Genomic DNA, 24,648 nt, shown 5'->3' on the forward strand with positions numbered 1-24,648 from the left:
TCCGGCATGTCTTTTCCGGGTGTAGCGCTGGCCTAATATTAGAGCAGCGACCGTGTGGTTTTGGCACCGAGCCATTCAAAATCCTATGGATCCAATCTTTCCATCCAACTCCTTCCCTCAACAGTCTTTTTGTCAATGAAGGAATCCGCTTCTAAAGATTCCGCGCTAAGTTTTCATCCTAATCCTACTTTCCAAGCACAATTTACACTTCCATATCCTGAGAACCCGCCATGTCGCCTATGAAAATGATGGCAGGTTTCTTGTAACAGGTGCCCTCCGGGTCATTGCTGGCCATAGTGTAAGTAAATGCTTTAAAAACAGCATTAAGAGCAAACCATAAATAAAGTGCGTGTGTATATGTTCATCACTAGGTGACTATTAACTGTGTCGAAAAAAGGTCAGTTGACCTAGATTATTTCTTTCTCCTTCAAGGACGTCTGAATTTTGATCAGGACATCTAGGCAAATAGATAAAAACAAAATGTTTCAAAAAAGGTAAAAAGTTCATAAATTATCGGACATGGCATTGGACTCCGTCTATCTAACGACGGACCTCAATCGCACTTTTTATCTGAGGCTCCCGATAAATTTTAAGCTCGGTTTTTCTTTTTTGCCCTCAAAATGTGCATAAAACATGACGTGTGACCTCTCGCCGAGTCTAGTCTCTTTTCCGTCCTCGGTGGAACAAGTCGTTGTAGTCAGTTTCATACATCCATTAAATTTTGGTAAGTTTCTTTTGTTTAATATAATACAGTTAATTGTTTAATTTTTAAAAAGGTATGAACGTTTTTGAAATAGAATTTCAAAAAAATCTAATTGGTTACGTTTTGTTCCTGGAGTATACATTTCAATTACATCAGGTTTTACAATTTCATGGAGTTATTCAAACCATATTTTTACAAGTTTCGGGAAGTTAGACTTAAAACAAATTTATAAAAAGTTTATTTTTTTGTCATAACAAGGAAAAATAACATTGCTAGCAAATAAAATCAATTTGTTACAATAATTCTTATTTGTTAGTAACTAAATTTTTCAACCATATCCTTGTACCCAATACTCATTTCCATTAAAAATATTTCTGCCAACATTTTCGAGATGCTTGTTGTAATATTTTACAAACTGATTCAAAATAAAGTTGCAGAGTAATAAAATATAAAATTAAATGTGTGGTGATTGGTACACTCTCAACACGACACGCAAGAATGGCACACTTAGGCAGAAAACAAACACTTTGAGCCCTGAAGATGATCTCAATAAAGATCGAAACGTTGGCACGATAAAGAAAATGTTTTGCTGAAAACTACATCACACCAGACCGCATCTCACGATTTCTGAATAATTATAAAATTGAAGTGAATTTAAGAAGATAGATTGCCCTATGCTTTAAACCTCTTCCAATAATTTGTAGCCCCCACATCAGTGCGAAAATTAATATATTTATCATATGTTATAAGTTTTTTGTTTGTTTTAGTTTGTTAGAACGTTGTTAACATTGTTGTAAATGTATCGAGAACAAACATGTCCCTCGCTCTTGAACGACTGTTCGGATCAGGTGGTGGGAAGACCAGGTTTTCTCTTCAGAAGTCTCTTAAATACCCTCATGGTGTCTCAGTGCGCGTTGTCCTTTGTCAAGTACCCGCCTAATTATTCATGCGAGACCGGTGAAGAGTTCGATTTCATAATCATCGGTGGTGGCACGGCAGGGTCTGTAGTGCTCAACAGACTCGTGGAGATATCCAGCTGGAAGGTGCTGATGATCGAAGCAGGCGATGACCCAAAGTTAACGTCGAACGTTCCGTTTTTCCACACGCACCACTCCGAATCCGACTGGCGATTCTTAACTGAGCCATCTTTTAAGAAGGGTACCAACAGCTGGATCTGGCCAGCTGGAAAAGTACTCGGCGGTTCTTCCGTCACAGGAAGGATGTTGTACGTAAGAGGCACCGGGGAAGATTTTCAAAAATGGTCTATCAATAAAGGCTGGAGTTACGAAGAGATACTAAGGTATTATAAAAGAGCTGAAAAACTTAGGGATAAAAATCTCACCATGAATAACTTATACGGCGTCGGAGGATACCTCCCGATAGAAAAATTCAACAGCTCTTCTCCAGAAGTTATCGGCTTGATTGAAGCAGCAAAGCTAAACGGTTTTGACATATTAAAACACGCCGGTGTAGCAAAACCCGGATATTTGAAAGCTCACGGTAACATCCTCAAAGGTGAAAGGGTGAGCGTGTCAAAAGCGTACCTGTTTCCGATTCGAAATAAAAAAAATGTTTATTTAATAAAAGACGCGTTTGTTAGGAAGATCTTGGTAGACCCTAAGACCAAGACCGCTCGAGGCGTTGAGGTGAACGTGAAAGGCAAAATCAAAGTGTTTAGAGCTTCCAAAGAAATAATTGTTTCAGCAGGTGCTATCAACACTCCAAAGATACTCATGCTATCCGGAATCGGCCCGAAACGAGATTTGATGAAACTCGGCATTCCCGTCATTGCTGATTTGAAAGTCGGTTACAATCTGCAAGACCACCCGACGTTCATCGGAATGCCTTTGATATATAACTCGACGAAATCTGGGAAAGGGTTGGAAGAGCTTGACGCCGCTTATTCTTACTTGACGAGAAGGTCGGGGAAGTACGCGACCATAGGTATATCTGAGGTTATCGGCTTTCTCTCTTCCACCGAAAAAGGCGTTCCGGATTTCATGCTGTACCATTCCATGCTGAACAGAAACAACACTAAACAGCTATTGGATTTTGTCCGTTTTTATAACTTGAAACCAGAGGTTCTCCACGCTTATGAGAAGTTGGTTCAAGCGAACAACGTAATCTTAGTAATGCCGGTGTTGTTGTCACCGAAGAGTAGAGGTAGAATCACACTGAGGAGTAAAAATCCAGAAGACCCACCATTAGTTTATCCGAATTATTTCAGCGCAGCGGCCGACACGGAGACGATGATAAGGGCGATTCGTCTCGTAAAACTGATGACGGAATCGTTCGCGTTCAGAAAATACTTTGCGGAAATAAGGCGTCTCAAATTAAACGAATGTTCCGACGAGCTTTTCTTTACCGACGGTTACTGGGCCTGTCTCCTGGCACAGCTAACCGTGTCTTTCAACGACTACGCTGGCACGGCGAAAATGGGTCCGTCAGGTCAAGCTGATTCGGTTGTTGGGCACGATTTGAAGGTGCACGGAGTGAAGAGATTGAGGGTGGTCGACGCGTCGATAATCCCTTCCCTCACAAGCAGCCCGTTGCTTGCAACGACAGTAATGATTGCTGAAAAAGCTTCAGACATGATCAAGGCTGATTATATCGTAATCAAAGCCAATTCGACTCAGCAGTATCTTGCCTGCAATAAAACCGGTGTACGACAAGCCTGCTTTCCAAGTAATTAAATGGACTCAAAAGTAGGAATTTCAAAGAATGTTGGTCTGAATTTTGAAAAACTAAATAAACATATGATTTTCCATCTGAGGATGAACTTCATATACCTAACTATAAAAAAAGAATAATTTTTATAATAAACTTATAATGACATGTTTTTTATAATAACACGGGGAAGCTACCATGAGTCCAAACTATTTTGTTGTTGTTGTAGGGTATTGTTGTTGTATTGTAGGGTTGGTCTTCCAAATTTTGCCCTAATTCAAATTATAGAATAGAATAGAAAAAATATTTTGTATGCTGTTAAACAAATTTTGAATGGGCTCTATATTTAACTTTAGCCATACACCTTAGAACGTTAAGTGCTTTTTATATTATCCGACTGTGCGTGATATGTGATTTCCATAACGGTTTTTATCCACAATTAGAACCAAAAATTGTAGCTAGATGTGGGATGTTTCCTTGAGTAATCGATTAAGGAAAGTGAAAGCGTTATTTCCTTGTAATAAGAAATCACAGGGTTGTCCATTCCATAAGAGGTCTTGTGGGTGGTTAAGGTAAAAGATGGAGTTTTTAACTGAGTTAATTTCACCTGCTCTGAGTTTACATTTTTTTAGTGCCGCTCTGTACAGTGAAAAAGCAAACGGACTAAAATAGTCACTGTCCTTTGGGGGTCTCGAGTCTGTCTGCCATATAGCTAACATTAACACAAAAACAGATCTGTTTTGAATACGTTAATAGATGCCAGAATTGAGACTTCGTTGAATTCCTAGAGATGATATTGGAAGAGATGTTAATGTTTACAAAATTGCAAGCATTTGATATATTGTCAAAGAAGGAATTATGTTTTTGCAAAATGAATTGGATTTCTTTTCAGTACATATTTTCACTAACTTCTTTCTCTTGTGTTCTTACCAAAACTGAATACTGTGAGATTTCTAATTAAGGTATACGAGGTGATGAACCTGCAGTTTTTCCCTATAGGCCTTTTTTGACATGTGAGATGAACGTCATATAGGATTTGTTGAGAAAACATACTGGCGTACCATTTCGTATGACCAATCTTCGAAACGCCAACTTAGGCGATACCTGAGCAGACTTTTAGGATGTAAATTTTTGCTATTCGATACAGATTAAACAACAATTAAATTGTTTTTAACTTGTTTATTAATTCTAATTACATTCTTTGGTATTGGTTAGGTTTTAGTTCCTTTAGAGGTGAGCTATGCCTGTCCAACAGTCCTGCCTCCCACAGGCCGAAGATGTGGTCATCTCCGGTATGTCCGGACGGTTTCCGGAGTGCTCTGATATGGAAGAATTCAAAGAGGGCCTTTTCGCCGGGGTGGATCTTGTAACTGAAGATGACCGAAGGTGGCCTTTAGGTGAGAAGAATAAAATTTATAGGGGTCGCATTTCCTTAATGAAAATTTCACCCTAGGAATCCACGGTATCCCGACTAGAAACGGGAAGCTGAAGAATATCAATGCGTTCGACGCAACCTTTTTCGGCGTCCACGCTAAGCAGGCTGACGCGATGGACCCAAATTTAAGGATTCTCCTCGAGGTCACTCACGAAGCCGTGATGGACGCAGGTTCGTTCTTCGTTTGGTAAACGTAATATACTATTATTAAGGGTATTTTTTTAGGTATAAACCCACAAACTTTGAGAGGTTCTAGGACGGGTGTCTACGTAGGACAGGCTTTCAGCGAGTCCCAGGGGTATGTTACATCCGACGTGGAATCTTTGACCGGATACGGCTTGCTAGGTACCTCCAGGGCACAGGTCGCGAATCGGATATCTTTCGCTTTCGACTTTAGAGGTCCGAGTTACAGTATGGACACTGCATGTTCCAGTGCTCTTTTTGCCTACCATCATGCGGTCGAGGCCATAAAAAAGGGCGACATCGACTATGCCGTTGTGGCAGGGGTTAATCTCCTGCTCAAGCCTGAAACCTCTCTTCAGTTTCACAGACTCAGCATGCTCAGCGCTACCGGTACATGCCGGTCGTTCGACTCCTCGGGTAAGTTTATTAAGCATGAAGAAAAAGAAACAAAATTTTTTTGATTTTTCGTGTAGGCAGTGGATATGTCAGGAGCGAAGCTATTTGTGTAGCGTTCTTGCAAAGGGCGGCAACTGCAAAAAGAGTATACGCAACGACTGTTAACATAAAGACAAACTCCGATGGCTACAAAGAACTAGGGATAACATTCCCATCTGGAGAAATGCAAAAAGCTCTAATTAAAGACGTTTTCAGAGAAACATCAGTTTCTCCCAATGAAATATCTTATGTAGAAGCACACGGCACTGGGACTAAGGTACTAATATTTCACCAAATATGTCTGTAAATCGCCATAAAGTAGTAGATTAAATGTTTTACACTATATTAATAATAAATATATTTATTTAGGCAGGAGATCCGCAGGAGATGAACACAATAGCAGATGTCTTCTGTGAGGATAGGGAAAGAGCATTGCTCATCGGTTCCGTTAAGTCGAACGTGGGTCACTCGGAAGCAGCGGCAGCACTCTGTTCGTTGGCCAAAGTGGTTATCGCCATGGAAGAAGGGGTCATTCCGCAGAACTTACACTACAAAGAGCCCAACCCCGACATCCCGGGATTATTGGACGGTAGGATGCAAGTCGTCGACCTCAACTGGCCATGGGAGGGAGGCTACGTGGCCCTCAACTCGTTCGGATTCGGCGGTGCCAATGCTCATCTCGTTCTAAAATCCAACAAAAAACCGAAACGGCAAGTTACGCAGGGTCTGCAGAAAATTGTAGCAGTTTCAGGAAGAACCGAAGAATCAGTGCGACATTTTCTTGCAAAGGTACAAACCTTCAATTTCATTTCGTCTAATTATCTAAACAATATTTCTTTCTTTTTAGGTCGAAAAGAACAAAAATGATGATGAATTGTTAGCACTATTACATGATATACATAAAACAAACATCACAGGACATCATTATAGAGGGTTTCAACTATTAGGAACTAATATTCAAGAAATTGAGGTAGGAAACACCACATCATATTATGTTGGTCTAACACAACGCTTTCAAAATCGTTCAGCCTATGTTTGATGGACATTATACACTGACCAAAAATCGGCGAGATTATACGGATCTATAATTAACCGTTTTGTTCTAACACATGATCCTATCGTAGGAAACTACGAAAGATCGAGAAGTATGGTACGTATTCTCCGGAATGGGGAGCCAATGGGCTGGTATGGGAAAAAGACTGATGGCAGTGGAACAGTTTTCAAAAACAATGCATGAATGTGCGAACGTTCTGTCCAAGGAAGGATTAGATCTTTTGTCGTTAATAAACAGTGGTGATGACAAAACATTTGAAAATGTCGTCAACTCTTTTGTCTGCATTGCCGCAATACAGGTAACCCTGGAGTATGTCCAAATTATATGATAAATCTCCAAAAAATATATTCCCAGGTTGCTCTGGTGGATCTGCTTGATTCTATGGGAGTGCGTCCTGATGGAATTTTGGGCCATTCCGTTGGTGAACTTGGCTGCGCTTACGCCGATGGGACTTTCACTGCTGAGCAGACCGTCCTTGCGGCCCATGCTCGTGGAAAATGCATATTAGAAACTCAAAAATCTCCCAATTTCGAAGCTGGAGCCATGGCTGCAATCGGTACTTTAAAAACAAACAAAAATTCACTTTATAATATTAAATTGAGTTGTTTTTAGGGTTGACATGGGAAGAGACAAAAAAGAGACTGCCTGATGGTCTAGTCGCAGCATGTCACAACTCACACGATTCCGTTACGATATCAGGCCCTGAGTGTTCCGTTAAAGATTTTGTAGCAGAGCTAACTAAAGAAGGAGTTTTTGCCAGAAAAGTCAACAGCTCTGGATTCGCTTTTCATTCAAAGTACATAGCCGTCGCCGGGCCCAGACTTCAAGAGAGCCTGGAAAAGATTGTTCCCGTACCTAAGCCGAGGTCGAAACGTTGGATAAGCACTTCAATCCCTGAGGATAGATGGTCCTCTGAACTTGCAAATGATTCATCCGCCACGTATCACGTCAACAATCTCCTCTCGCCGGTTCTGTTCCACGAGGGTCTATCGAAAGTGCCGGAAGATTCGATTATCGTCGAGCTGGCTCCGCACAGTTTGTTGCAAGCAGTGCTTAAACGTTCAAAGCCGAAGTGTACAGTGCTAGGATTGACAAAACGAGGCAGCCCCGATGATGTCAATTACTTATTGAATCAGCTCGGAAAGTACGTCAAGGTAATCATTTTCCTAAATTGCCGACTAATTTCATAATTTTTAGGCTCTACAATACAGGAGTCGCGTTGAATTTTGCGTCTCTCTATCCTAAAATCGTCTTCCCTGTTGGAAGAGGCACCGCGATGATTTCTCCGATGGTTAAGTGGGACCACTCCGTGGAATGGGACTCCTTCCTTTCGGGAAAAATGACGACCAACTCGGGGGAAAGTGTGGTCGAGGTAGATCTGTCGAAGGAAGCACACGGCTTCTTGACTGGGCATGTTATCGATGGAAGATTAATTTTACCTGGAACGGGATACCTGGTGAGAACCCAGATATACATTCAATTATACGGATATATGGTCAACCACTACAGTTTTAACCTACATTTTTCCTTTTACCGACATTGACCCATACTTTCAGTTCCTTAGACCATTCTTTTAAAGATTTCTAGAAAGCTTCAGGATTTTTCTGACCTAAGCATTGTACACTAAAAAGATTTCTGTTCTAGTTGATACATCTATTTGTCTAAAAGTTTCAAAATAATTCTGTTTCACTGAGATATATAGCACTCTTTAATTTTTCAGAAATCGTGAGATGCGGTCTGGTGTGATGTAGGTTTCAGAAAAACATTTTTTCTGAAACCAACATCACACCAGACCGCATCTCACGATTTCTGAATAATTATCGATTAACGGTCACTAATCACCATACACTCTTTAATTTGTTTACACTTTTCAATTATTGGATGATGTTTTGAAGCTGAATTTCGAATGATTTGAATGTGTGGTGATTAGTGATCCTTTGTCGATAATTATTCAGAATCGTGAGATGCGGTCTGGTGTGATGTAGGTTTCAGAAAAACATTTTCTTTATCGTGCCAACGTTTCGATCTTTATTGAGATCATCTTCAGGGCGTGGAATTTACAAACATTGTTTAAATTTAACAAATACACGCAGGATGTGGAAATAGTGAATTTATACAATGCAAAAAATTTTTTTAATATATTCAATCAAAGTAGTTTTACTCTTCTTTGATTGAATGTATAAAAAAATATATTTGCTTTTTGCAATTATAAATTCAGTTTTTCCACATCCTACATGTATATGTAAAATTTAAACAATGGTTGTAAATCCCAGACCCTGAAGATGATCTCAATAAAGATCGAAACGTTGGCACGATAAAGAAAATGTTTTTTTTTCTGAAACCTACATCACACCAGACCGCATCTCATGATTTTCGAATAATCATCGACTAACGGTCAGTAATCACCACTAATTTCTTAATCTTAAAATATTAGTGGGCGCACATTTCTTGATGAACTAAGGGTGGTGCACAGCTCTTTGAAATACAGTTCCGCAACACTCTCTTCCATTGCAAAACTGTCTTGTACGTTATTTTTCTGTTTTGTGTGCGATGTTTTTTTTGTATGTGGCGTGCGCATGTGCCCCTTCTTGATTTTTTAAATATAAAATTATATTTTTCTAGTGATATTTGGGCATCTCTTAATTAACCTACATCACACCAGACCGCATCTCATGATTTCTGAATAATTATCGATTAACGGTCACTAATCACCACACACTCTTTAATTTGTTTACACTTTTCAATTATTGGATGATGTTTTGAAGCTGAATTTCGAATGATTTGAATGTGTGATGATTAGTGATCGTTTGTCGATAATTATTCAGAAATCGTGAGATGCTGTCTGCTGTGATGTAGGTTTCAGAAAAACATTTTATTTATCGTGCCAACGTTTCGATCTTTATTCAGATCATCTTCAGGGCCTGGGATTTACAGGCATTTTTTAAATTTAACAAATACATGTAGGATGTGGAAAAAAGTGGCATTCTCAACACGGCACGCAAGAATGGCACAATTACGCAGAAAACAAACACTGGATGAGTAGAAATACTTTGATTGAATATATAAAAAATATGTTTTTGCATTGTATAAATTCACTTTTTTCCACATCCTACATGTATTTGTTAAATGTAAACAATGTTTGTAAATCCCAGGCCCAGAAGATGATCTCGATAAAGATCGAAACGTTGGCACGATAAAGAAAATGTTTTTCTGAAACCTACTAATCACTGATTTTAATGTGGACTTCCACATGAAATTCTGGTCTTTGTGATTGATGAGCGATTGTTTTTCGATTGTTTCTTTGGTGTTTCTTGTTTGGATAATAAATTATATGACGAGCATTTGTTTAATTGATTTTTAACCTAAAATCCAAAGAGGTTAATGGTGAAGAACCACCGTTGAGCATAAAACAGTAATGTCAGATTGTGTCATTATTCATACAGAATTTTTCCTTTTTTTAAGTCAATTGTATGGAAAACGTTTGCTAAACTGCAAGGGAAAAAACTAGAAGAAACTGCAGTTGCTTTTGAAAACGTATCTATAAAAAGGGCGACGATTATGCCCAAAGAAGGTAAAAATGAATCAAGTGGGAACAAGCTAATTCTGATAACAAATAACCAACCTTTCTTTTTACAGGGTCTGTTAAATTATCTGTGAGCATATTGAACGGATCCGGCGATTTTCAAATAACGGAGAGCGAATCCGTCGTGATGACCGGACGGATTTCCAGCTGGACAGATTCGGATGAAAACCATGAAAATCTCCCGATGGGAAAACAGAAACTGTCGAGCGAAGAATTCTATAAAGACCTCTACCTGAGAGGTTATGACTACCAGGATGAATTTCGAATTGTCAAAAGCACCGACGGTTACGGTTAGAATATCACTTTGAAAAAATAAAAATTAGATAAAGAAATGTTAATTTGTTGTCTTTTCCTTTTAGGCATCAGTGGTATTTTGGAATGGAGAGAGAATTGGATCACCTTTATGGATGCTATGTTACAATTTTCAATATCTCATAGAAACACTAGAGAACTTTACCTGCCAACTAGATTCCAAAGAGTAACGATCGATCCAAAAAAGCACATCGAAGCGGCTAAATTGACAAAAGGTACAGCAAAAAATAAAATTTTCCTATAAATAATAAGAATTATAGTAAATAATTATAAGAAGTTTTATAATAACATTTTTTTTCTATTTTTAGACTTTGAAGTATATTTCAACAAAGATTTATCATTGATCAAAAGTGGAGGTATTGAAATCAAAAATTTAACGACGAGTATCGCCAGGAAGAAGCCTCTTCAACAGGCACAGCCCAAACTTGAAAAATATTCTTTTGTCCCGTACCTCAAGAACGTGGTAATGTTTAAGTTTTTTAACGGTAAATTCAATGAAAATTTGAAGCACTTGTGAACAAATTTAATCAACAATGGATGACCATTCTCTTCCATTATTTCTCGCCATCGTCCATGTTATTTTGTAATTTTGACCTATTGGAAATTCTCAGGTTTTTGATAAATTTTCTACAATCCTCAAGTAAAGTTTTTCCTATTAATGTGGCTTTGCAGAAGAATATCTGAAAGTCTTAATGGTTAGTATCAGGCGAATATGCTGGGGGTAGCCAAAAGCCAACCTGTAGCAATTGCTGGCGCGTCTGAACAAATGTTATTTTGTGAATCCCCTTGCGATTATTCAAGCCGGTAGTTTTTGGCCGATTATGAATCTTCCAATTGTGTAGCCGAGTGGTTAGCATGAGAGACTCTCACGCCGCGGTCGTGGGTTCGATTCCCGAAGTCGCCTCTGGCCCTTTTTTCACAATAAGCCCCCCAAATTTGAACACACATATATGAATTGTCACATGGCTAATATGCATAGTTCATAACGCAAAAAAAAAAAAAAAAAAATTGTGTGCAACAGAAACTTAAATCAAGCACTTTCTTCAAATACCAAACGCACTTTCTTCGTATGTAATCCTGTTTTTAAGTTTTTAACGGTGGCCCCTCCGTTTTCCCCAAGATTTTCCTCATTTTCATTGCCTTGAGTGTTTAGTCCAGGCTTTTAGCGTCAATAGAAAAAAAAAATTATTTTTGAGTGAAAACAATGAAGCAAAGTTTTCCCATTAAGAGAGTTTATATTGCCTAGAAAAAGTGATAATCAAAATGGCAGTGTTATGGTAGGTAAGTTAGCACATCCTAGCCAATCTATAACGGTGAGTCGCTGCGTTTCCTTGGATTTTCACTCTGGTTGTTGTGACCCACTTTTCATTCTCAGTTATCAATCTTTCTAAAAATGGATCGTTTCCATTCGCAGGAAATCGTAAATGGAAATGCGTTCAAATAAATTGTCACTCAACACACGAAGAACTCATATACTCCAAATATTTCCAGCTGCTCTCAGATGTGTTTAAACGCGTGTATGAGATAATATCAAATGTCTCGTGATGTTGAATTATGTGAGCTTGAATTCGGTCATTTTCCGAAAAAGTTCCTCTTTTGAACCTAGTGAACCACTTACAAAAGGTTCTTTCTCCTAAAGGGTCATCACCATGCACATCACAAATTTTCGTAGCATTCTGACCGGCCATTTTTCCTTTAAAACGTAAAAGGGATAACATTGAATTATTGCAAAAACATACAAACTTATTTTACAATAACTGATTTTAACAAAAGGTTGCAAGGAGAATGGAGTCTACTTGTATTTTTATATAATCAATAGTTTCTGTGTTGTGTTTAAAATTATTTGAATTTAAGGCGATGACGAAGGAAAACGCTTTATCTTCCGCACTTCAAATTGTCGGCGAGAACTCTGCAGGCGCTCTAAAGCTCAAGATTCTAGAGCTTGCGACATCGCCGGAACTTTTAAGTCCTGAAATCGTCGAAATTGTGTCATCAGAGCCACAACTCAGTGTAAGTTTGTATAAAAACTTCTTTTTTTTTAATTTGTTGTTTTAACGGTCAATTGATTTAAGTGCGAAGTCACAGTCGCATCGTTAAACCCTGAAATTCTGGGTCTTAAACCCAACGGTATAAAGGTAGTTAAAAAAGATCCAGCTGCAGCTGTAGACGAAAACCTCCATCTTGTCATCGCCTCTAGCGTTGATTCCGTGCTTTTGTCATCAGTCGAAAAAAACCTTAAAACTGGAGGATTTCTTTTGGTGGAAGGAAACTCTTCTTCACTAATAAAATGTACCTTGGAGACGATAGCGAAATTCGATTGCGATGGCAGATTTATTCTCTTGTTGAGAAAGGTAATTGAAAATATTTTATATATAATTTTTCAATAGCTTTTTTGGAAAATATCATACAATAGATATATTACATTAACAACCCACAACCAGCTACATGTAATTTTTACATTTAATAACTCTATAAAATCTACATTTTGAACTAAAATCATATTTTTATTCTACAATATTAATTCGTAAATACAAAAATTTACGCCGATCATTCATTTAAAACTGACAAATTTACCAATTCCGCTAATAAATGCGGCAACAAGTTATAAAAATGACTGTAGGTTGAAGTATTATCAAATACTAAAGCCTTACATAAAACATACTTTATTGACTGTGTATTTATTTAAAAAAAAATTTTTTCAGTACAAATATGCATATAAAGATTTTACTCCGAAGTTAAACATGCGTTGATGACGTAAATGTTTTTGTTACCTTTCGGACAAAACACTCATGTAAAATTTAAACATGGATATGCTTTTGGGTTGTGTTGAGGATTAGAGATTTGTTAGGTAGGGTTAGGATTTGGTTAGGGACTTATTAGGTTAGGGTTAAGTTCAATTTTTTCTTTTGGCCCCAGTTTGTTAACGAAACACATATTTAGTTTGAAAAATCTAGTAAGAACTACCTAGTTTTGAAAAACAAACTTTTAAGCTAAATTTTTTAATTAATCCTTTTAATTATTTTTAACTGGAATCTGTTAATCCGTTATGTAAAATGCATTAACCCCCTAGGTAGAAACTTGGGTTTTGAACTAAAACACATGTCAATCTTAATGTCGGGCTTCTCTTTTAAATCCTTTTTTTAAACATTAAAATAAAAATAAATAAATATTCTTGTTTTTACGGAGTACAAGTGCACAAATTCATGGCAAAATTAACACTAGAATAGACCTTAAGTAACAATCACATTTTAGGAACTGCATTTTAACCTGAAATTTCGTGTATAACCTTATTTTTAACATGAAACTCATGCAAAGATTTTTTTTTAATCTCAAGATTTAAGGTTACAATATGTTATCAGAACCCAAAGTTTAACCAAATTTATAGCATGTCAACTCTTATAAATTTCACTTTTTAAACTGAAGATTCATGTTTCACTACATTTTAGACTAAAACCGCATTTATAACCTAATTTTTTAACATAACTTAAGTAAATTGCACTTTATAAACTGAAAATTAATGTCGCACAACATTTTAGACTAGAATCCCATGTACATTTTAATTTTTGGCAGGAAACTACTCATGTAATACAAAACTTTTAAAATGCAGATTAATGTAACACGTTAAACGCACGTTTTAAACTGAAGATTCATGTTAGGTTACAGTTTAGATTCCATAATGTTTAACCTAATATTTAACGTTAAACCTCACAAGTCAATTTTTACATTACATTTTAGACTACAACCTATGTTTTAGCATAACAATTCACTTAAAATGCTGTTTTTAAACTGAAGATTCATGTTTCTCTACGTTTTAAACTAAAACTCCATTTATAACCTAATTTAACATTAACGTAACACGCTAAACGCACGTTTTAAAATGAAGATTCATGTTAGGTTACAGTTTAGATTCCATAATGTTTAACCTAATATTTAACGTTAAACCTCACATAAGTCAATTTTTACATTACATTTTATACTACAACCTAAGTTTTAGCATAACAATTCAGTTAAAATGCTGTTTTTAAACTGAACCTTCATGTTACACTACATTTTAGACTAAAACCCCATTTATAACCTAATTTTTAGCATCACAATTAAAGTGAATTGCATTTTCTAAACTGAAGATTCATGTTACTCTACGTTTTAGACTAAATCCCCATTTATAACCTAATTATTAGTATCTCAATTAAAGTGAATTGCATTTTTTAAACTGAAGATTCATGTTACTCTACGTTTTAGATTAAATCCCCATGTATTGTATAACCTAATTTTTTAACATAATTGACGTAAACTTCACTTTTTAAACTGAAACTTAATGTCGCACATTTTAGACTAGAATTCCATGTATAATTTTTGGCACGAAAACTCACGTAATACAAAACTTTTCAAACTGCAGATTAACGTAACACGTTAAATGCACGTTTTAAAATGAAGATTCATGTTAGGTTACAGTTTAGATTCCATAATGTTTAACCTAATATGTAACGTTAAACCTCACATAAGTCAATTTTTACATTACATTTTAGACTACAACCTAATCTACAACCTAAGTCTTAGCATAACAATTCACTTAAAATGCTGTTTTCAACCTGAACCTTCATGTTATACTACATTTTAGACTAAAACCCCATTTATAACCTAATTATTAGTATCTCAATTAAAGTGAATTGCATTTTTTAAACTGAAGATTCATGTTACTCTACGTTTTAGACTAAACCCCCATTTATAACCTAATTTTTTAACATAATTGACGTAAATTGCACTTTTTAAACTGAAACTTAATGTCGCACATTTTAGACTAGAATTTCATGTATAATTTTTGGCAGGAAAACTCATGTAATACAAAACTTTTCAAAGTGCAGATTAATGTAACACGTTAAATGCACGTTTTAAAATGAAGATTCATGTTAGGTTACAGTTTAGATTACATAATGTTTAATCTAATATGTAACGTTAAACCTCACATAAGTCAATTTTTACATTACATTTTAGACTACAACCTATGTTTTAGCATAACAATTCACTTAAAATGCTGTTTTTAAACTGAACCTTCTTGTTACACTACATTTTAGACTAAAACCCCATTTATAACCTAATTATTAACATCTCAATTAAAGTGAATTGCATTTTTTAAACTGAAGATTCATGTTACTCTACGTTTTAGACTAAATCCCCATTTATAACCTAATTTACGTAAATTGCACTTTTTAAACTGAAACTTGATGTCGCACATTTTAGACTAGAATTTCATGTATAATTTTCGGCAGGAAAACTCATGTAATACAAAACTTTTCAAACTGCAGATTAATGTAACACGTTAAATGCACGTTTTAAAATGAAGATTCATGTTAGGTTCTTCCATAATGTTTAACCTAATATGTAACGTTAAACCTCACATAAGTCAATTTTTACATTACATTTTAGACTACAACCCCATCTACAACCTAAGTTTAGCATAACAAATCACTTAAAATGCTGTTTTTAAACTGAAGATTCATGTTACAGTAATTTTAAATGAAGCTTATGTATTTTTTTAGTAATGTACTTTAACGTTTAGCTTTAAAAAGACCTTTTTTAAACTGAAGATTTGTTAGATTACATTTTTACTAGATAACTTAATATTTAGCTTGTAGAATTTTTTTTAATGAAGACTCGTGTTACACTCCACTTTACACTACAACCCCATAACATATAACCTAATTTTTAACTTTTAAAACATACTTTTAACATTTTTAAAATGGAGATTCACGTATTGTTAATTTTTAGGTGGTATCTGTGATGAGGTCACCAATAATTGTCTTTATTATCTAACTGACTTATGTGATTTTTAGCATGAAAACTTCAGTAAAAACACTTTTTAAACTGAAGATTCATGTTACTACAACAACCTCATGTAAAGCTCATATAGTTAGTTTGTTTACTGATTGAGGTGGCCACCTGCAGTAACCACACCCGCTAGGTGTTACCATCAGTTCTGGAATGGTCATCTGGTTCTGCAGCCAATCAGAGTAGAGCCATTTCGTATATAAGCAAGGGCACTACCCCACTGACTTCAGACTCATCTCACCAACGATATCTCAACAATCTCAAAGTCCTGGACCACTACCAACGGCATACACGGTCCCATGCTCTCTTCAATTCAAAACAACACACCCTTGTTAGGGCCACAAAAACTCCCAGTCACTAAACTGATATTGCATGTTACATTGCATTATTGAAAAAGTATACTTTTTTTTTTTATTATATAAAACAAAAAACAAGAAAGCCCTTAGATTTTGGCTGATCAGCCTAATTTTTAGAGTAAAAACTAATCACAAATCTACTTTTTAGCTTAAGTCATCCAAACCTTCATTTTAGAAAAACACGTGTAGAACCTAACTTTTGTTGTCAAATTCCACTGAAGTGTTTTTAAAATTTCTCTCTTGGTCTCATAACGTTTGCAAGATGTATATTTCAAACTAAATGTTAAAAGTTTGTTTTAGTCTATAAATTCTTGTAAAAGACTATGCAATCAGACTATTATTTATTTAACCTAATTTAACAGTTCAAGGTAGTGATTCAATTTCTTTTAAGGTTCCTGTTTGGAGTGACCCCAGGGTAGTCCATGTGACTCAAAAAAACTTCAATTGGGTTGAAAGTGTCAAAATGGCTTTGAAAGACAGCGAAATGTCCGGAAGGAAAGTGCTTTTGGTCAGCCAGAGGGAACCGCACTGCGGTATCATTGGTATGGTCAACTGTCTAAGGCAGGAGCCAGGTGGTGCAAATATCCGGTACCTATCTTTAAAAATTTCCAAATCCATAATCATTTATTTAAATTAATACGTTTTTCAAGATCGCTCTTCATACCTGACTCTGAATCTCAAGAGTTTTCTTTGAAAAATCAAGATTACCTGAACCAACTCGGAAAGGACCTTTTTGTCAATGTGTTAAAAGGAGGAATTTGGGGAAGCATGAGGCATTTAAAATTCAACCGGAACAAGGATGAAGTCAGAGTCGAACACGCGTATGTCAATACGATAGTTAGAGGTGACCTGTCAAGTCTGAGTTGGATCCAGGGACCTCTGACATACCAGGAGACGCCAAAAGAACTTTGCACGGTATACTATGCTCCTCTGAATTTCCGAGACATTATGCTGGCCACAGGCAAACTACCTCCAGATGCTCTCCCAGGAGAGTTGGCTAGTCAAGTAATTTTGAACTTATTTTTTAAATATTATCAATGTCTTAAATGTATGAAAATATAACAATTTTATTTTTTCAGGAATGTATTCTGGGAATGGAGTTCTCAGGACGGGACGGCACTGGAAAAAGGGTGATGGGAATAGTTGAGGCTTGTGGACTTGCAACAAGTTTAATTGCTGACAAAGGTTTCCTCTGGGATGTACCAGATTCTTGGACTTTGGAAGAGGCATCAACAGTACCGATTGTCTATGCCACTGTGAGCAGATATACAGAAATAATGCAGTGATATATTTCTTCATGTTTATTTATTTTATTAATTAATTAATTTTTTTGCAGGCATATTATGCTCTTGTGGTCCGAGGGGGCTTAAGACAAGGAGAGAGCCTCCTGATCCATGCTGGCTCTGGTGGAGTCGGTCAAGCCGCCATTTCGATAGCTTTGCACATGAACTGTGATATCTTCGTAACAGTCGGGACAGCCCAAAAAAAGCAGTTCCTCCTCGATAGATTTCCAAAGTTGAAGAGTAAAAATATTGGCAACTCGAGAGACACCAGTTTCGAGAAGTTAGTCCTTGAAGGGACAAAGGGCTCAGGTGTTAACCTAGTGTTGAATTCATTAGCTGGAGAACAACTGCAAGCTTCAATCAGATGTCTTTCAAAGCATGGGCGATTTTTAGAAATTGGAAAATTCGATTTATCAGAAAACACACCTCTAGGTAAATAATTGTCTTAAAACATGTTGATTCAAGCTGACACATATTTTTAATTCAGGTATGGCGGTATTTTTGAAAAACACGACCGTCCATGGAATTCTTCTTGATTCATTGTTCACTGCAACGGGTAATTGGGAGAAGGAAGAAGTTATGCGGTTGATGAAGGAAGGCATCGCAGTTGGAGTTGTCAAACCCCTACCCTGCACAACTTTTAATCATGATCAACTAGAACAATCTTTTAGGCAAGTATTAATATGTATAAGTATATAATGTATGTAATTCCTCCTAATTTATTCAGTTCTCACTGGTTTTACCAAAAAAGTTGTGCAATAAGCTTCCATTTAGCTTTTTTAAAACAGGTTAAACATGTGGTTCTCAAATATATTTTAATTAGGTTATAAATGGGGGTTTAGTCTAAAACGTAGAGTAACATGAATCTTCAGTTTAGAAAATGCAATTCACTTCAATTGTGATGCTAAAAATTAGGTTATAAATGGGGTTTTAGTCTAAAATGTAATGGAACATGAATGTTCAGTTTAAAAACAGCATTTTAAGTGAATTGTTATGCTAAGACATAGGTTGTAGTCTAAAATGTAATGTAAAAATTGACTTATGTGAGGTTTAACGTTAAATATTAGGTTAAACATTATGGAATCTAAACTGTAACCTAACATGAATCTTCACTTTAAAACGTGCATTTAACGTGTTACGTTAATGTTAAATTAGGTTATAAATGGAGATTTAGGTTAAAACGTAGAGAAACATGAATCTTCAGTTTAAAAACAGCATTTTAAGTGAATTGTTATGCTAAAACATAGGTTGTAGTCTAAAATGTAATGTAAAAATTGACTTGTGAGGTTTAACGTTAAATATTAGGTTAAACATTATGGAATCTAAACTGTAACCTAACATGAATCTTCAGTTTAAAAAATGCAATTCACTTGAATTGTGATGCTACAAATTAGATCATAAATGGGGTTTTAGTCTAAAATGTAGTGTAACATGCATCTTCAGTTTAAAAAGTGAAATTTATATGAGTTGACATGCTATAAATTTGGTTAAACTTGGGGTTCTCAAAATATATTGTAAACTTAAATGTTGAGTTTAAAAAAAAATTCTGTGCATGAGTTTCATGTTAAAAATAAGGTTATATACGAAATTTCAGGTTAAAATGCAGTTGCTAAAACGTGATTGTTACTTAAGGTCTATTCTAGTTGTTAATTTTGCCATGAATTCGTGTGCTTGTACTCCGTAAAAACAAGGATACTTATTTCTTTTTATTTTAATATTTAATAAAAGGATTTAGAAGAGAAGCCCAACATTAGGTTTTACATCTGTTTTAGTTCAAAACCTAAGTTTCTACATGGGGGTTAATGCATTTTACATAACGAATTAACAGATTCACGTTAAAAAGTTGGATTAATAAAAAAATTTAGCCTAAAAGTTTGTTCTACAGTTCAAAACTAGGTAGTTCTTACTAGATTTTTCAAACTAAAAATGAATTTCCTTAACAAACTGGGGCCAAAAGAAAAAATTGAACTTAACCCTAACCTAATAAGTCCCTAACCAAATCCTAACCCTACCTAACAAATCTCTAATCCTCAACACAGCCCAAAAGCATATCCATGTTGAAATTTTACGTGAGTGTTCTGTCCAGAAGGTAACAAAAACATTTACGTCACCAACGCATGTTTAACTTCAGAATAAAATCTTTATAAGTAGTTGATGGTATAATTCAGCTTATTTAAAACATAATCACTTGAGTCTTTATATGATCAAAAATTTTCAGGTACATGGCGACTGGCAAACACATAGGAAAGGTGGTTATAAAAATCAGAGAAGAAGAGTCAAACAAATTAACATTACCCAAATTAATGCTGATTAATGCAATGGGTAAAACGTATATGCATCCAAGAAAATCATACATCCTTGTTGGTAAGTATAAGAGTTTTCTCCCCTAAAGAATTTCTTGCTTATGACAAGTGTTAAGGTGGATTGGGGGGTCTTGGACTGGAATTGGCCAATTGGTTCATCGAAAAAGGAGCTAAGAAGCTCGTGCTCGTTTCAAGATCTGGTGTCATCAATGGCTACCAGTGGCTCTGTATCAGAAGATGGAAGGAAAATGGCATCTGTGTAGTTGTTCTTACACTAGATTGCACAACCCTTCCAGGAGCAAAATTGTTATTAGCCGAAGCAAATAAACTCGGCCCCATTGGAGGAATTTTCAATCTAGCTGCTGTACGTTAATCACATAAATAAAATAAAATTACATATCGTTATTATATATATTGTTTTTATTGAAGGTGTTAAAAGATGCCTATATGACAAATTTAACAGAAGATGATTTTAAAGCTGTCTGTGCAGCAAAAGTAGATGCAACGGAATCACTCGATGTTGCGAGTAGGGATTGCACTCAACTGGATCACTTTGTAGTATTTTCTTCGGTTTCTTGCGGCAGGGGAAATGCAGGGCAAACAAATTACGGCATGGCTAACTCAGCCATGGAAAGGATCTGCGAAAACCGAAAAGCTAAAGGCTTGCCAGGGGTACGCATAATTATCAAAAAATATTAGAGAAAAATGTTCTTATTTGTTAGTTTTGGTTTTTTATTCTTCTTCCTTCATTGTTGTTGTCATTCTTTTTCTTTGTACAAATGAAACAATAATGTAAATTATATATAAAATTTTTTCCACAAATAAATTTCTTGAAAATGGCACAAGTTTCTAAAACATTAAGCAAAAAAAATTTTTAATTTAAATTCTACCTTCAAAAAGGCCTAAAAAATAAAAGAGAAATTTTAGAATCAATCAATCTATACATGTTATTGGCAAAGGGTTTAAGAAATTTGAATTTTATTTGCAGTTGGCTATTCAGTGGGGAGCAGTAGGTGACGTGGGACTTGTAGTGAAGAACTTGAAAGGCAACAATGAAACAGTGGTCGGAGGCACATTACCCCAAAGGATTTCATCCTGTTTCAATGCACTAGATTATTTTCTAAGGCAACCCCATCCAGTCGTAGCATCAATGGTGCTTGCTGAAAAAGGCAAGACGTCTGCAGCCACTCAGGCTAGCCTGGTGGATGTAATCGCCAACATCCTAGGCATGAAAGACACCAAATCTGCAGGCACTTCCACTCTGGCTGATCTCGGGATGGACTCCCTGATGGGCGCAGAGATAAAGCAGACCCTTGAGAGGAACTTTGATTTGATGATGAGTGCCCAAGAAATACGATCCTTGACGTTCCCCCGGCTGCATGAGCTGTCGTCAGATGATGTAAACGTACTTGAAAACAATCACAGCACCAATGAAGTAATGATTAATTGTTTTACTAATAAAACATTAATGAATAATTATTTGGAGATCATGAGATGCAGTCTGGTGTGACGTAGGTTTTAGAAAAACATTTTCTTTATCATGCTGTCTATATAATCCTGAAAGCCAAACCATTATCCATTTTTTCCCATTGTCAGCTCCTTTCCCCTCAAAGAAGCTGACTACTTATATAAAAATGTCTTTCTATCCCGACTTCCTTCCCCACCCCTTCAAAATCCAACATATATAAACATAAAACATCAATATCTCACAGGCACTCTCAACGCGACACACAAGAATGACACATCTGCACAGAAAACAAACACTTTGAGTGAGTACAAATACTTTGATTGAATTTTGTATAAATTCTTTTTTTTTCACATCCTACTTGTATTTGTAAAATTTAAACAATGTTTGTAAATCCCAGGCTCGGAAGATGATCTTAATAAAGATTGAAACGTTGGCACGATAAAGAAAATATTTTTCTAAAACCTACGTCACACCAGACTGCATCTCACGATCTCCGAATAATCATCGACTAACAGTCACTAAACACCACACAGTATTGAATAAACTCATTTTTTTCTTATTTGCAAGGTAAATGGGAAGACTTTACAATTGATGCCAAATGAACCAATTATACAAATGAAAAACTCTTCTAAGAATAATACAAAAAAATTATTTTTTATACATCCAATCGAAGGAAATGTCACAATGTTAGAGGAAATCGCAAAATATGTAGATGCAAATATCTATGGCCTGCAATGCACAAAAGACACACCTCTTGATACTCTAAGCCAACTTGCTTCCTTTTATCTCCAAGTATGTTTATTTCTAAACAACCACATAATCACTATTTTTCACAATTTTGCTTTTCTGCTTAGAAAATTCAAATGTACCAACGACAAGGTCCTTACCTCTTAGTCGGGTACTCATTTGGTGCCGGTGTTGCTTTTGAAATGGCTCTGCAGCTTGAAAAAGAGAATCAGACTGTTAACTTAGTATTAATCGATGGATCTCCTGACTTCACCAGAAATCATATCCATGTATATAAAAAGACAAAAGATCTTGATAAGGACTTTGATGCTTTCAAACTGGCCTACATATCTATGTTGTTTGCTGGAACAGATTTCACCAAGGTAATTTAATGTATTTGTAAATTTAAGCTATATAACTATAACTTTTTTACAGGTGCAGAAAGAATTATTCAACATGCCTAACTGGGAGGAACGTGTTCAATTTTGCTCTAGTATGATGCATTCTACCAAAGCAGAAGTTACAGATGCTGCAGACTCGTTCAGCAAAAAGCTGTCTGCTAGCTTTGAATATAAGCCAAAGATAAAATTCACAGGCTCTATTGAATTGCTTAAAGCCTCGGAAAGCTTCGTCAATCTAGGAGATGATTACAATTTATCTGAAGTAAATTAATTGAATTATCAGCAAGAGAAACTAGTAATAAACTTTAATTTATTTTTCAGCATTGTAAAAACAAAGTCAATGTTACAGAGGTGAAAGGCTCACACCAGTCAATATTACGCGGAGACTCAGCTCAAATTATTGCAAATGTTATCAATAACAATGTAAAGTTGAAGTTGTGATTATTGTAACTAATTATAGAATATATACGTGTGATATTGTAGATTTTAGACTACTTTGTGATGATTAAAAAAATTATTTTACTTAAAAATTTTGTTTCATTATAAGCCCAATATCATTAAAAGAATTTTTCTAAAACCTTAACAGATCTAAAATGTATATACAACACATCTTCTCTCTTAGCAGGCAAGGAAAATTGTAGGCCTTTATGTCAGATACTTCCTCTTAATTACAGCCCAAAGAAGATGGTCAAAGTAGAGACAGAAACATGATGACTCTGTCAAAAGAAACGAGAGACACCAACATCTTTGCAATGAGGAATGTGTTTAATTTTTGAGGAAAAAGCACACATTCCACAGGATGGTCTTAATCAGTTGTTCCACAATACATGGAGGAGCATCCACAGTGATTTAGATTTTCCGATTGGTGATGGTCGACATCTTGATGTGAGAGTCATGAAGCTTCAGCAACCATTCTTCAAAGATGTTGACAAATGAGTTCATGATGCTCATTGCTTTGGAAGCGATGCGGACCTGCTTCTTCATTTTTAAGAAGTATATAGCATGGGATTCCTTCCTCTTCCTTTTCTTCTTCTTGTCAGTCTCTTCAATGTTCTTTTGAGTCTAGCCAGCCTTCTTCTTTGCTTTCCGAGTAGCTTTAGGTGGGGCGATGGCTTACAAACTAAAACTGTCTCTAGGCATTAAAGGCCAGGCGATAAACTCTCTATCAGGCTGGAACAGACTCCAACTATTTTTTATCATAATTGCAATAGAACTATGTGTTCATGAAATACTCAGAAAGAAGATGAAAGGTGCCAAATAGTTATTATATTTGAAAGGCTGGCAGTGTTGTGTACTGGGTTGAAACAATAAAACTTTGATGTGGGAGTCTCGACATGACGGTAATGGGTGAAGTGAGGTAATAACTTGCCTTTTATGACAAAGTGGCTTTACAAAGAGCACAAAAAATGGATACAACCAGGAATGTTATAAGAAAAAACTAACAAAAAGGACTTTCAGGACTTACGGATTTTATGTGCAACTGGACACATATTAAGTATCACCTAGCAAAGATGGGGATAGTAAAACCCAGAGTCTTTTCTGTTAAGAGAAAGCAAAAAAAATAGAGAAAGAAAGAGAATACTGGTATCATGCACAGCTCATGCATATAAAAGACTTTCATCTCAATAAGTTAATCTTTGTAACAATATGTTTCAGCAAGGATTATCCTTTGGGTTAGGATATATTCCCCCAACGGTAGGCTTCGAGGACAGAGCTGGTTGAGACCCAACCCGTAAGGTAGAGGAAGGACCTTTTTGCTCAACTCGATCAATGGCAAAATTTTTTTAAATTTATTTGTTATTGGCAAGGAGATACGTGTTCGTCACTGTTAATTTTTTGAAATAAGTTTTTTTTAAATTTTAATACCCTTATTAATTAAAAGGTTACTGTTTTAACTTCGTAGTCGGGACCCG

The 24,648-nt window shown here is 35.9% G+C and overlaps 2 protein-coding genes across 2 annotated transcripts; both read left to right on the forward strand.

Annotated features, from left to right (window-relative positions):
- The first annotated feature begins 638 nt into the window (after positions 1-638).
- LOC106663460 (fatty acid synthase-like) lies at positions 639-23,265 on the forward strand. The gene is made up of 30 exons (XM_014388311.2): positions 639-724; positions 4,586-4,767; positions 4,824-4,976; positions 5,031-5,405; positions 5,462-5,700; positions 5,793-6,212; positions 6,271-6,393; positions 6,548-6,775; positions 6,832-7,033; positions 7,090-7,621; positions 7,675-7,933; positions 9,940-10,048; positions 10,114-10,350; positions 10,420-10,587; positions 10,681-10,835; positions 12,227-12,382; positions 12,445-12,723; positions 16,946-17,142; positions 17,205-17,559; positions 17,634-17,810; positions 17,891-18,269; positions 18,325-18,508; positions 20,056-20,201; positions 20,257-20,504; positions 20,570-20,812; positions 21,129-21,575; positions 22,176-22,400; positions 22,463-22,717; positions 22,770-22,997; positions 23,057-23,265. Exons 2-30 carry the CDS (start codon positions 4,611-4,613, stop codon positions 23,174-23,176), a joined length of 6,996 nt encoding a protein of 2,331 aa, XP_014243797.1. The 5' UTR covers positions 639-724; positions 4,586-4,610; the 3' UTR covers positions 23,177-23,265.
- Positions 1,403-3,501, forward strand: LOC106663461 (glucose dehydrogenase [FAD, quinone]-like). The gene has a single exon (XM_014388313.2). The coding sequence runs from the start codon at positions 1,501-1,503 to the stop codon at positions 3,394-3,396; it is 1,896 nt and encodes a 631-aa protein (XP_014243799.1). The 5' UTR covers positions 1,403-1,500; the 3' UTR covers positions 3,397-3,501.
- Positions 23,266-24,648: the final 1,383 nt, after the last annotated feature.

Source organism: Cimex lectularius, unplaced genomic scaffold, assembly GCF_000648675.2.
Source record: "Cimex lectularius strain Harlan isolate CLEC.00 unplaced genomic scaffold, Clec_2.1 scaffold457, whole genome shotgun sequence".
NCBI classification, from domain to species: Eukaryota; Metazoa; Arthropoda; class Insecta; order Hemiptera; family Cimicidae; genus Cimex; species Cimex lectularius.

Bases quoted from the DNA above. Each gene is read 5' to 3' on its own strand.
- LOC106663460 (XM_014388311.2), top strand. From the start codon at position 4,611: ATGCCTGTCCAACAGTCCTGCCTCCCACAGGCCGAAGATGTGGTCATC. The intron at 17,811-17,890 runs GTGAGCAGATAT...ATTTTTTTGCAG, and splicing joins TACCGATTGTCTATGCCACT to GCATATTATGCTCTTGTGGT. The intron at 21,576-22,175 runs GTAATGATTAAT...CTTATTTGCAAG, and splicing joins ACAATCACAGCACCAATGAA to GTAAATGGGAAGACTTTACA.
- LOC106663461 (XM_014388313.2), top strand. From the start codon at position 1,501: ATGTATCGAGAACAAACATGTCCCTCGCTCTTGAACGACTGTTCGGAT.